Source organism: Barbus barbus (genome assembly GCF_936440315.1).
Source record: "Barbus barbus genome assembly, chromosome: 13".
Taxonomy (NCBI): domain Eukaryota; kingdom Metazoa; phylum Chordata; class Actinopteri; order Cypriniformes; family Cyprinidae; genus Barbus; species Barbus barbus.
In genome coordinates, this window is record NC_136741.1 from 20,812,327 (window position 1) to 20,824,803 (window position 12,477).

Below are 12,477 nucleotides of genomic sequence, written 5' to 3' on the forward strand. Positions count from 1 at the left end.
TGTATGTTCGAAAGTCTTTGCAGTGTGCTTGCTTATTTTGTAGCAAAGTCACCACAATACATAATTATTATATAAGAACCCAGATACTGTCTTTACTTAACAAACAACAAACTTTGTGTCATGAGTATATGCGTGTACTGTATGTCTTTGTAGGAGGTGCTGCTTCATGATGTAATGACTCACCTCCAGACCGCACTATAAAAGCTTTATGACAAAAAGTGAGTCACATGTTCCTATTGAAAGCAACGACCAAATTACGAAGAAAGGAATTTGGCTGTCATCTCCAGAACTTCTCTTCGGGAAAATCTGCAAGACTTAAAATGGCCAAAAACACCAATATTCGAATTAGTTTCCCAGCAGTCTGCTTTGTCTGGCAGATTGCAATGATTATCCTGTTTGGTGTGTTCATCCGTTATAATGAGGAGTCTGACACTCGCTGGATCGAACACAGAAGAAGGAAAAATATTTCCACAAATTTAGAGAATGACTTTTACTATAGATATCCAAGTAAGTAACTAACATACCAGAATGTTTTGCTGCAACATTCTATATTTACTGATATTGCATTGTTTAATTGTATACATTTTGAAGCACTCATTTTCTCTGCTTTTTTTTCTATAGGTTTTCAGGATGTGCATGTGATGATCTTTGTTGGTTTTGGATTTCTAATGACCTTTCTGAAGCGTTATAGTTTTGGTGGAGTTGGCTTCAATTTTCTCATCGCAGCTTTTGGAATTCAGTGGGCTCTGCTGATGCAAGGATGGTTTCATTACCTTGATGAAAATGACGGGAAGATAAAAATTGGAGTTGAGAAGTAATTGATTTTTTTGTATTCTACTTATTGACAATATGAAACATCACCAAATGGTTCACCTTCATGTTCAGGCCTCCTTTACCCTATAGCGTCACTTGACTGACATGCTTTCTGCAGGATACTGAACATTGCATGTTCCATTTTTTAAGCGATGCTTAACATATGCACCTTTAATATGTATATGAATATGTAGAATTAAACTGTCATTTTTCAATTCAGCCTCATTAATGCAGATTTCTGTGTGGCCGGCTGTCTCATTGCATACGGCGCTTGCCTTGGAAAAGTCAGCCCAGTGCAGCTGATGGTTCTTACTCTATTTGGAGTCACCCTGTTTGCTATTGAGGAGTATATCATTCTTGAACTCCTACATGTAAGTTTACAGTAAATCCACTTATTGTCTTATTACCAACATAAGAGAAGGAATTTGTCATTTTGATTATTTCATACTTGCATAGGCAAAAGATCCTGGTGGTTCCATGGTCATCCACACTTTTGGAGCATATTATGGTTTGACCATATCTTGGGTCTTATATCGACCAACGCTATTGCAAAGCAAGCATTTACAGGGATCTGTTTACCACTCCGATGTGTTTGCAATGATTGGTGAGTAGTGAAAGAACAGCTTTTCTTCATTGCATCAAGTAGAGTATAACAAAAGCTCAGGAATATAAATAATATAAATAGCTAGATTATTTTTGTTGAAAATGTTTATTGAAAAATAAAAAATAAAATATTTAATGGGCTCTACAAGTGCTGTAGATTTTTCAAGGAATTTTAAGCAGCGTTTAAATACATATTTATTTAAAATTACGGTAACACTTTATTTTGATAGTCCACTTTAGACATTCTACTAACAGTAAGTAACTTTGCAACTACGTGTCAACTAGCAGTCATTAGAGTATTATATCTTCTAACACTTTATTTTGATGGGTCCACAACATAAAACATACTGACTATGAGAAACTTTCAAGTATATGTCAACTTATTCTACTAAACCTAAACCTACCCTAACAGTCTACTCTGAGAGTTAGACATGTAGTTGAATGAGAATTAGTTGACATGTAACTAATGAGAATTAGCTGACATGTAATTACAAAGTTACTTATAGTTAGTAGAATGTCTAAAGTGGACTATCAAAATAAAGTGTAACCAAAATAACCACTTTAGTGTGATTTTCTATTTAATCATATTTTGGCATTCCAAAACCTCTTACCTACTGTAAGATATACCCCCATTTATGTAAAATAATTTATTACAGTGAAGGCATTTCCCCCCTCTGTCAGTCAAACCACATTTACTTAAAAAATAAAATAACATCCCAACAGCTACACGTGCAACGTTTTAAATAATATACTAATTTAGAGTTTGAATCAAATTTCACCCTTTTGGCAATGATGAAAAGTGCTGGGTTGCTATTTGTTGCTAATTTAGTGTTTTGGAATATAATAAGATCAAAAGTTCCCTTCGCCTCAGGGGCATGTTCCTGTTGTATAGTTTATCAAAATGTTCAGAATTATTCCTAATTTTTGTCCCTCTTCCTTTAACAGGCACTCTCTTTCTTTGGATGTACTGGCCCAGTTTTAATTCTGCTATTGCAGATCATGGAGATGGCCAGCACAGAGCTGTTATAAATACCTACCTCGCACTGGCTGCCTCAGTTCTCACTACCTTTGCCATTTCAAGTTTCTCACAGAAACATGGAAAGCTCGACATGGTAGCCACATCTCTGGTGAAAACCTGAGTTGATCTTTAATTTTTTGTTTCATAAAATAACCTTTAGAATTTCTTTACATTATTTAGGTACATATTCAGAATGCTACCTTGGCTGGTGGTGTTGCAATGGGAACAGCTTCAGAGTTTATGATTACCCCTTACGGCTCTCTGATAGTGGGATTCTGCTCGGGCATTATTTCCACATTGGGATATCTCTTTCTGACTGTGAGTTTTGCTGTGTTTTAAAGTACTGAAAATGTTCAAAATAACATATTGAAGTACAACAAGCATATTGTTTATTTATAATATACTTGAAACGGTTTTAAATGTACTTTTATAATGCACTGTTAGTTGTCATACTTTTTTTTTTTTTAAATGGCCAAACTTATTTGAAGTCTTAATTGAAGATTGTATAAGCATTTTTGTAACCAAAATTACTGTCTCATTTTTTTTCTCCTTGTTAGCCTTTTATGGAAAAAACTCTCAAGATACAAGACACTTGTGGAATACATAACCTGCATGCAATGCCTGGAATTATAGGCGGTATCGTTGGAGCAATTGCTGCAGCTTCTGCCAGTGAATCGGTTTATGGACAAGAAGGGTAAGTTTACACACACACACACACACACACACACATATGTATACACACACACACACACACACACACATAAGTCACAGTTGGCTGCTGTTTGTACTGTTGTGGTAAATAAAATGAAAGCAAACTATCGCGTGACGTGCCATTCCATGGTTTTTCTTCAGGTTGATTAACACTTTCGACTTCAAGGAAGCTGTTGCTAACAGGACAGTCAACATTCAGGGTGGTTACCAGGCAGCTGGTATTTTTGTAGCAATAGCATTTGGCCTTGTAGGTGGAGCTTTGGTTGGTGAGTTTAAATAAAGTTAAACGGGTAAACTACTTTAGGTGTTTTTTTATAAATATGCATTAGAGCTAGCATTTTATGCTGTGTAATTTTCCAGGCGGGATATTAAAGCTGCCAATCTGGGGAGACCCAGCAGATGCCAACTGCTTTGATGATGAAGTTTACTGGGAGGTAAGAAAAGTGTTCTTAGATGAACTGCATGGTATTAATTCAAATAGAACTGATAAATTTGAGGATTTCTATGTCAAAAGGCTACTTGGTTTATAAATGGGGACAAATAGAATTTGTGGTGTTTATTTTTAGGTTCCTGAGGATGAGAATATTCTCTCTAGACACCCAAACATGAACCACGCAAGAGGCATGCCAGATACGTGAGTATATATGTTGTTAAGTTTAAAATCACTTGATATATCTAATTGCAGTTAAGAGATTAAGAAATTGCTGTTTATAATCATTTAATGTAATTACTTTGTTTGGAATCTCTTATGTACACAGATATGAACGAAGTCATGTGTAAGAAAAAAGAAAAACTCCACTTCCCGCAGAACTTCAGCTGTGAATGATGTTTGAATAAGAATGATGGAGGGTTTACAGATTGAGACTAGATAAACTACTCAATGGAAATTTTTAAGTCTGTCATGACCTGTGGGTTGTACAATGTCATAATCCTAAAGCATTTTGTTTGTAGCACCTGACTAACCAGTGTTGCCAGTGCTGCTTCCACAAAAACAAATCCAAACATGTGTTTATTCCCTTTTTTAAATGCTTTATATTCATACACCAATAATGTGAAACTTTATCTTATCTTTGTTTGCAATCTAACTATATAATGCATATCAGTTCGATATTAATTGCATTTTCTTTTTGCATTACTACTTATAATAATAATTGATCAACAGAACAGAACAAGATTGACTTGTTTAAGCTATAGCCTACATGAAAAGTTAACTACCCATGTTATTTAATCTCCCTAATAAAGTCAATTATTTTTTATCATTTATCAGTTTTGTTTTTTTTAGCACTGAAGGACGTTGACGCTACAACACTCTGTAAGCAAAAAAACTTTCTACTGTCTGGAATGTTGAGAGCTGCATATCAAAACTGTTTGGGCAAAAGTCCAGTTCATTAAAATAATAAGTGATAATTCCCATTAGACAGCATCAGATCTCTCTAGATGATGTCTTGGAATCATTCTTTGCATTTATTGTCACTAAAATCATTGTCTACTAACATGGATAGTCTCATGTGTCTTCCCTTGTCCCTTGTCTTTGTTAAAAATAAACTTTTCTAGCATTGGCAAGAAATTTAACTATAGTTGGCTTTTTTTAACACACCAGAGAAATAAATGTTTCTGACATTTCTTTGAAAGTTGTCATGGATAAAATTAGGGATGGTGCAAAAACAAGCAAATAAACAAACACAAAATCATTGCAGAGCATAAAACTAAGAGAACAGACTCTGTGGACCAGATTAGCTACACAGCTGGTGTTTTTTGCTCTAATTGACCTAAACTTTTTGCCTAAAAGGAAACGCTTAGAAAAGTGGTGGGTAAAAGGGTGGGAGGAGGTAACAAGTGAGGCAGAAATTTTAGCTGTAGACTTAAATCCAAAGAAAAGTGGATATTTAAGTGTTTAAGTATTTAAGTTCAGGCGTCAGGTAAGTCAAATGGCACCGAGTAAATATTTGTACTTAGACTGAATTTTTCAAAACATATATTAAAAAGGTGTAAATGTTTTTTAAAACGTATATATTTATACACAAACGTACAACAAATATAAAAACATTGGATAAGGGTTGTATAATATGTCTGAGGGAAATTTAAGTTAAGGGAATGTGGCCTTTCACCTTGTTTAATCCATAAAACACTTAATGTCAAAAGCTGTGTTACTATAATGAATTTTAGCTAATTTAGGTGTGTTGTATGATATTTTTGTGTTTCCGTGATGTGAAAAGATATGAAGAGATCGTGCAGTCTTTCTCTCTTTTATAAGCCATTATGCTTAAAGGGGTGGTTGACATTTTTTTTTCTAGGCTTGATTGTGATTCTGGGGTGCAATCTAACATGTGTTAATGTTTCATTTGTTACAAAACACATTATTTTTCCACATAGTTTACCTTTATTTCACACCGCTATGTCCCTTCTCTGATAAACGTGCTGATAATTTCCTGCTTTTCTGAAGCCCCTCCCTCAGAAATACATGATGGGCTCTGATTCGTTAGCTTGTCCAGTGTGTTGTGATTTGCTAAACCGCCTCTAGTGCGCGTCTAAACGTCCCGCTCCTCACCTCAGCGGCATATGCTCCAGTTGTATTGTAAATAATGGTGTCGTCTATATTGCTTTTCAATTTGAGTCCAATTGAGACGCAGAATATATTAGTAAAGAGGATCGTGCAGTACCTATGCAAGCACGGCTTTTAGTGGTAGGCCTGTGTTTTTTATTTGTTTTTGTCTCATATTTTTAGATACGCTGTTATTATGCTACTGCTTATGTTAGCTTTTAATATACGGTTTTATCATGATTACAGCTTTAATAAAGTATGGTAACCGCATACGCGTCCATGTTTAACGCTTGTCATAGCTATGTGAAAATAAGTGTATTCACTGGGCTGATGATCTGAATGAGAGAGAGAGAGAGAGAGAGAGAGAGAGCGAGAGAGTGATGCAGAGCAGGGTGATGCGAGGAACAGGATTGAGAACCACGGATTTAAAACATTGATTTTGAAACTTGTGAATCCATTAGAATCGATAGAAGACAGAATCGCTATTCATACAGTATATGAATAGATTTTTACATGCACCCCTAGTTTTCTTCCTCTTCTCTAAAGCAGTGCAGCATGGTCTCGCCCCCTTCGTTGCATGTTCCCGGGGGCAGGGTTTATCTGGGTTTATGATGTCACTAACCCGGAATTATTTTGTTGTAGTCCCTTACCAGCCGTTTGCTGTAAGAGATGCTATGCTAATTCTGTAAAAGTCAATTTCTCCCTTTGCATTGAACTTTGAGCTTCGTAACTTTGCAGATGTTGTTTATGCTCACACAGCTACATTACACACTAACAAAAGTTAAAAAGGTGAAATCGTATTATATGACCCCTTTAATGACTAAAGTTAACCGAAATCTATGAAACGTGTAACTTAATGTAAACCACAGTAATGTGCTCATTTGAAGTTAACATGAGCGTGTTGAATGGGTTTTTGCATGTGTAAACTTTTGCAATTGTCCTGTGACATAAAAAGAAGACATTTAACGTGACTAACAATTAACAAGCCATGGTGAAATGTCGCTCTTTTCAAACAGGGCGGATTTTCTGGTCTCATGAATGGAGTTTGTCTTTCCGAACGAAAATGAACAACTGAATCATTTCAAAAGGCCGTTCAAAGCGTCTCAGTCAGTTCCCTACGTAGTGAATCACTAGATTGAGCACACAAGTTCATGCACTGGGTCTGGGAAAGACCGTGGCTCAGTAAACAATTGGGACAATTGATCAATCAATGTGTAATCGTCACCAATGGTATTTATCAACAACAGACAGGACCGTTATATTTTGATATTATTTTATATAATATTATAATGCTATTTACGGTAACTTAACCCTATAATATGAAACAAAAGCTGCTTTGGCACAATCAGTAGGCTACTGAATAAGAGCGCTATATGAAAGGTGACTTGACTTGTAAAACCGTAAAACCGCTGATTTGTCTCTCCGCGCCACCAAAGAGACCGCCCGTGCCATCGGCAAGTCTATGGCAGCACTGTTGGCTGTGGAGAGACATCTGTGGTTGACCCTATCCAACATGCCGGAGAAGGATAGGGAAGCCGGATCTGCTTCAGTCTAAGAGGTCCTCGGCCAAGAAGCCCTAACGGGCGTGGCCCAGGGCTTACGAGGGCAGACCCCTCTGGGTAAGAGCGGGTTACACCGCATTACACGGTGTCCGTCTCCCCCCAGTGCCCTCGGGAGAACAGTCTGCCAACCCTGCCAGAGTTCCAGGGCGCAGCTGGCTCCAGTGAGCGCTTTTCTCAGTCACTTCCGCCCGGAAACGTCTCCAGAGCTGCTGGTTCAGCCGTCTCCTACCGGTGCTCCACTTCTGGGCACTGAGCTAGCAGCTCTGAGTACACAAGAGGCCAGACTCAAGAGACTGGTTCCCTTAGTAGACTATTTGGCAGTGTGGAAACTACTGCCAAATGTGTCTCAATGGGTCCTGCGTACTGTAGAAAAAGGCTATCGTATTCAGTTTGGCTCTCCGCCGCAGCCTTTCAACGGGGTGATTCCCACTCTGGTGGGCCCCGAGCAGGCTCTGGTCATGGAACAGGAAGTAGATACTCTTTTGAGGAAGGAGGCCATCAAGATGGTCCCTCCTCACGAAAGAGAGTCCGGGTTCTACAGCCGGTTCTTCATAGTTCCAAAGAAGGATAGAGGGTTGCATCCCATTTTAGATCTGCATCAGCTGAACCGCTCAGTCATGCGACTGAGGTTCAGGATGCTCACTCTCAATTAGGTCGTTTCTCAGATCAAGTCCTAGGACTGGTTTGTCACGATAGATCTAAAAGACGCATACTTCCACGTCTCCATCGTTCCCACTCACAGGAAGTTCCTAAGGTTTGCTTTCGGGGGCAAAGCATACCAATATCGGGTTCTTCCCTTCAGTCTTTAACTTTCACCCCGCACTTTTACGAAGTGTATGGATGCTGCTCTGGCTCCTCTGCGACTCCAGGGCATCCACATACTCAACTATATTGACGATTGGTTGATTCTAGCTCAATCAGAGCAACTGGCGATTCGACATCGAGATGTCATTCTTGCGCACATGAAAGTTCTGGGGTTGAGACTAAGCGGCAACCTCCCGCTCTCTCTCATGAAGCCAACACGGAAATGACTAAAACGTCTTAGGTTACTTGTGTAACCCTAGTTCCTCGAGGGAACGAGACGCTGCGTCAACGACGCTTTGGGGAACGCCAATAGCGTAACCGGCTCTGAATACCAATCAAATCTGTCCAGAAATGGGAAGGGATGTCACGGGCGAGGTGACGTAATGACCAGCTGGTACAAAAGCACGTGCGGTGAAACCGGCATCAGCTTATAGAATGAAGCAAGCGCTGGCAGGGATGCCGGAAGTGTGGCTCCGTGACGCAGCGTCTCGTTCCCTCGAGGAACTAGGGTTACACAAGTAACCTAAGACGTTCCTCTTCAGGAACTCGAGCTGCGTCAACGACGCTTTGGGGAACGAGATACCAACGGCTCCAGACTTCCGCACCCCTGCCCTGTGTGTCCAAAAGAGGCGCACAGCTAGGGCAAGAGAACGGAAGAGACTGGAGTGGCTCACATGTCCAGGCCAAGGATCTGACTAAGGTCAGAGGCGTGGACCAACCCGCAGCGTTGCAGATGTCCTGAATAGGAACAACTGCGAGAAAGGCCTTGGAGGCCGCCACACTCCTAGTGGAATGAGCCCTGACTCCCATCGGCGAGGGGAGGTCAGAAGACTCATAAGCCATGTGAATGGCATCCACAATCCACCGACTGAGGGTCTGCTTGGAAGCAGGCAGACCCCTCTTAGAAGGACCGTAGCACACTAGCAACTGGTCCGTCCTTCTCCACATGGCAGCTCTGTGGACGTGCTCGCACCTGGTCAGGCTCCTGAAAGGGAGGAGGACTAAGCCTCAGTGCACCACGGAGGAAACATGTAACTAGGGGTTGTGCGCCCACTGTCAATCCAGCAAGAGGGGTGTGGTAAGCAGAAATTGCCGCCACATAGACCTTCAAGGTGGAGTGGGCTAACCCTGCGGAGAGTCGAGCCTGCAGGAACTCCAGCACTGTACCTACTGGGCAGTTAACTGGGTCGAGCTGGCGATCTCCGCACCATGAAGTGAAGAGTCTCCACTTCAGGGCATACAGTTTCCTCGTAGAGGGAGCTCTGGATTGGAGAATGGTCTCAACAACCTCGGTTGAGAGACCAGAGGCTATCAGCTGTGCCCCCTCAGGGGCCACACCCACAGCTTCTATAACTCCAGGCAGGGGTGCACAAGGGTGCCTCCTGCCTGTGAGAGGAGATCCCTCCTGACTGGAATCTCCCAGGGAGAGCCGTCAAGGAGGAAAATCAGGTCCGAGAACCATACTCGGCCCGGCCAGAACGGGGCTACCAATAGCTGCCGGTGTCCGTCCCGGCGCACTCTCTCCAGAACTCCGGGGAGCAGAGCAATCGGGGGAAAGGCATAAAGACGAAGCCTCGGCCACGTCTGTACCACAGCATCCAGCCCCTCGGAGCTGGATGACGTAGAGAGTACCAGAGGGGACATTGCGCTGCCCGAGTAGCGAAGAGGTCCACCTGGGCCTGGCCAAACACTCTCTAGATCTGCTTCCCCACCTCGGTGTGAAGCATTCCCGGATAACAGCCCCTGCCTCGACAGGGTGTCGGCTCCCCATGAGGTACTAACTCAGATGCTCAGAAGGGAGCGGCATGCTCAAGGTGACCCTCTAAGTTGAGGGGAGCAATGCTAGCTCTACCAAGGCAGATCTCTGGAGAGCGGAGCACTTAACTCTCTGCATGAGAGGGAGCTCAAGACACTCAGAAGGGAGCGGCATGCTCAAAGGTGACCCTCAAAGTTGAGGGGAGCAATGCCAGCTCGACCAACCAGGAGAGCTAGGCCTCATAGCCCACACAAGGATCTGGTGTGCCAGCCTGTACAGGGGGCGCGAACCGCAGACCTCCTTGGTGGTTGCTATAAGAGACCACCGATGTGTTGTCGCTTGCGAACTAACACATGGCAACCTCTTAGGTCTAGGAGAAGTACTGAAATACGGCCAGCATCTCGAGCCTGTTGATGTGCCAGGCGAGATGATGACCCCTCCACCGACCGTGGGCAGGGTGGCCACTCATGACCGCTCCCCAACCGGTGAGGGATGCGTCCGTCGCTAGCATACGCGGCGACAAGGAGCTTCCAACACCAGGCCCTGGGACAAGAACCAAGGTTGTCTCCACATGTCCAAGGCACGTAGGCACCGCCGCGTGACCTTGATCATGCGAAGCGGGTTTCCCCTCGGGGAGAACCCCTTGGTCTTGAGTCACCACTGTAGGGGTCTCATGTACAGCAGGCCAAAAGGTATCCCGTTGGACGCAGCTGCCACCAGACCCAGCAGTATCTAAACCGCTTGACAGTGAGTGACTGGCCTTCTTTCACCCTCCTGACTTTCGTGAGGATTGACTCGATCCGAGCAGGAGACATACGTGCCTGCACCGTGGTCAAATCCCCACCACCCCCAGATAAGTGGTTCTCTGTAATGGAGAACGCACACTTTCCTTGGGGTTCAGTCTTAACCCCAACACTTTTAAGTGAGCGAGAACAACACCTCAATGTTGAGCCGCCCTCCGCTCTGATAGAGCAAGAATCAACCAAAGGCCGATGTAATTGAGTATGCGGGCGCCCCGTAGCTAACGTGGCGCCCACACACTCGTAAAAGTGTGGGGTGAGAGTGCTAGGCCGAAGGGAAGTACCCGATATTGGTAAGCTTTTGCCCCCAAAAGCAAACCTCAGGAACTTCCTGTGAGTGGGAAGGACGGAGACATGGAAGTATGCGTCTTTTAGATCTACGTGTCAAACCAGTCCTCGGACTTGATCTGAGATACTTACCTGCTATCAGACCAGTCCTCGGACTTGATCTGAGTACTTACCTGAGCATCTTGAACTTCAGTCTTGCAGACTGAGCGGTTCAATTGATGCAGATCTAAAAAAGGGACGCAAACCTCCATCCTCCTTGGAACTATGAAGTACCGGCTGTAGTACCCGGACTCTCTTCGGAAGGAAGACCCACCTCGATGGTATCTTTCCTTAAGAGAGTATCTACCTCTTGTTCCATTACCAGAGCCTGCTCGGGGCCCACAACGTGGAATTCACCCCATTGAATTGAGGCGGACGAGAATCAAACTGGATTCTGTAGCCTCTCTCTACAGTGCGCAGGACCCATCGAGACACATTTGGCAGTAGTATCCACGCTGCAAAATAGTCTACTAAGGGAACCAGTCTCTCGAGACTGGCCTCTGGTGTAACCCGGAGCGGCTAGTTCGGTGCCCTGAAGCGGAACCCCGGCAGGGAACGGCCGAACTAGCTGCTCCAGAGACCCCCGAAGGGGTGGCGAGCATCTCAGCTCCGCTACGATACCGGGCGGAAGAGACTGAGATATGCGCTCGCTGGAGACCGCTGCGCCCTGAAGCACCATAGGTGGCAGGGTTGGCAGAACGATCTCCTGAGGGCGCTGGGGGGAGTGACGATCGCCGTGCGATCGTCGCTCTACCGCAGCGGGGGCTACCCTCATAAGCCCTGATCCCACTCACATCAGGGCTTCCTGGCCGAAGACGTCTTCGCCTGCTTGGCTGGGAGGTCTTTGACCGCGCACCCTTCTTACCGCCCCAATCCGCTCCTGCGGGGGCACGCTTGCCTATACGAGGAGCCAGCACGCGGCAGGGGCTGCTCTCGCCCAGCAGCCCCATGAGCTAGAGAGCGGCGAGGGAGAAACCGCTGGAACTCCGCCACCTGCCTCCTGAACCAAAAAAGGCCAGGCGGCAAAGTGGGGCGTCCAGAAGGAAGGCCCTGTCACGATTGCTTACCATAAATCCGACAGGGTCCACCAAAGATGCCTCTCCGCCGCCACCAGGGCTGCCATAGATCGCCTTGACGGTCTCCCTGGCGGCACAGATGTGCTCCGCATTAATCCCCCGCCCTCATCCAACTCCTTGAGCAGGTCAGCCTGGCATGCCACCATGATGTGCAAACATAAGCCAGACCGACCTGCTGACGCGTACCCTTTGCCTTCAGAGACGACGCAGCGTCAGGGGACAGATAGCTCGCAAGCGTCTGTTCCACCCGCGGCATCGCTCTGTAACCGCGCTCACTCGTCCCCATGACACTACCGAAATAACAGAATGAGGGGACGAAGAGGCGGGCCGAAATATTTTCCCTACAACCTCGACACCTCAGTGTGGAGGTCGGGGAAAAAAAAGGGCAGGCTCAGATGTGGAGGTGAGTCTGAAACCGCAGAGAACGCAGTATAACCCTCTCTGCGGTTCGACAAAACACTCCAC

General features: G+C 44.4%; 1 protein-coding gene across 1 annotated transcript; it reads left to right on the top strand.

The window, feature by feature from the left end:
* Positions 1–231: 231 nt before the first annotated feature.
* On the top strand, positions 232–4,706 carry LOC306878715 (ammonium transporter Rh type C 1-like). Its single transcript, XM_079431214.1, has 11 exons — positions 232–507; positions 622–814; positions 1,034–1,184; positions 1,270–1,417; positions 2,362–2,528; positions 2,615–2,752; positions 2,992–3,128; positions 3,287–3,411; positions 3,506–3,579; positions 3,712–3,779; positions 3,904–4,706. The coding sequence occupies exons 1-11, from the start codon at positions 321–323 to the stop codon at positions 3,923–3,925; spliced, it is 1,410 nt and encodes a 469-aa protein (XP_079287340.1). The 5' UTR covers positions 232–320; the 3' UTR covers positions 3,926–4,706.
* The last annotated feature ends 7,771 nt before the right edge of the window (positions 4,707–12,477 follow it).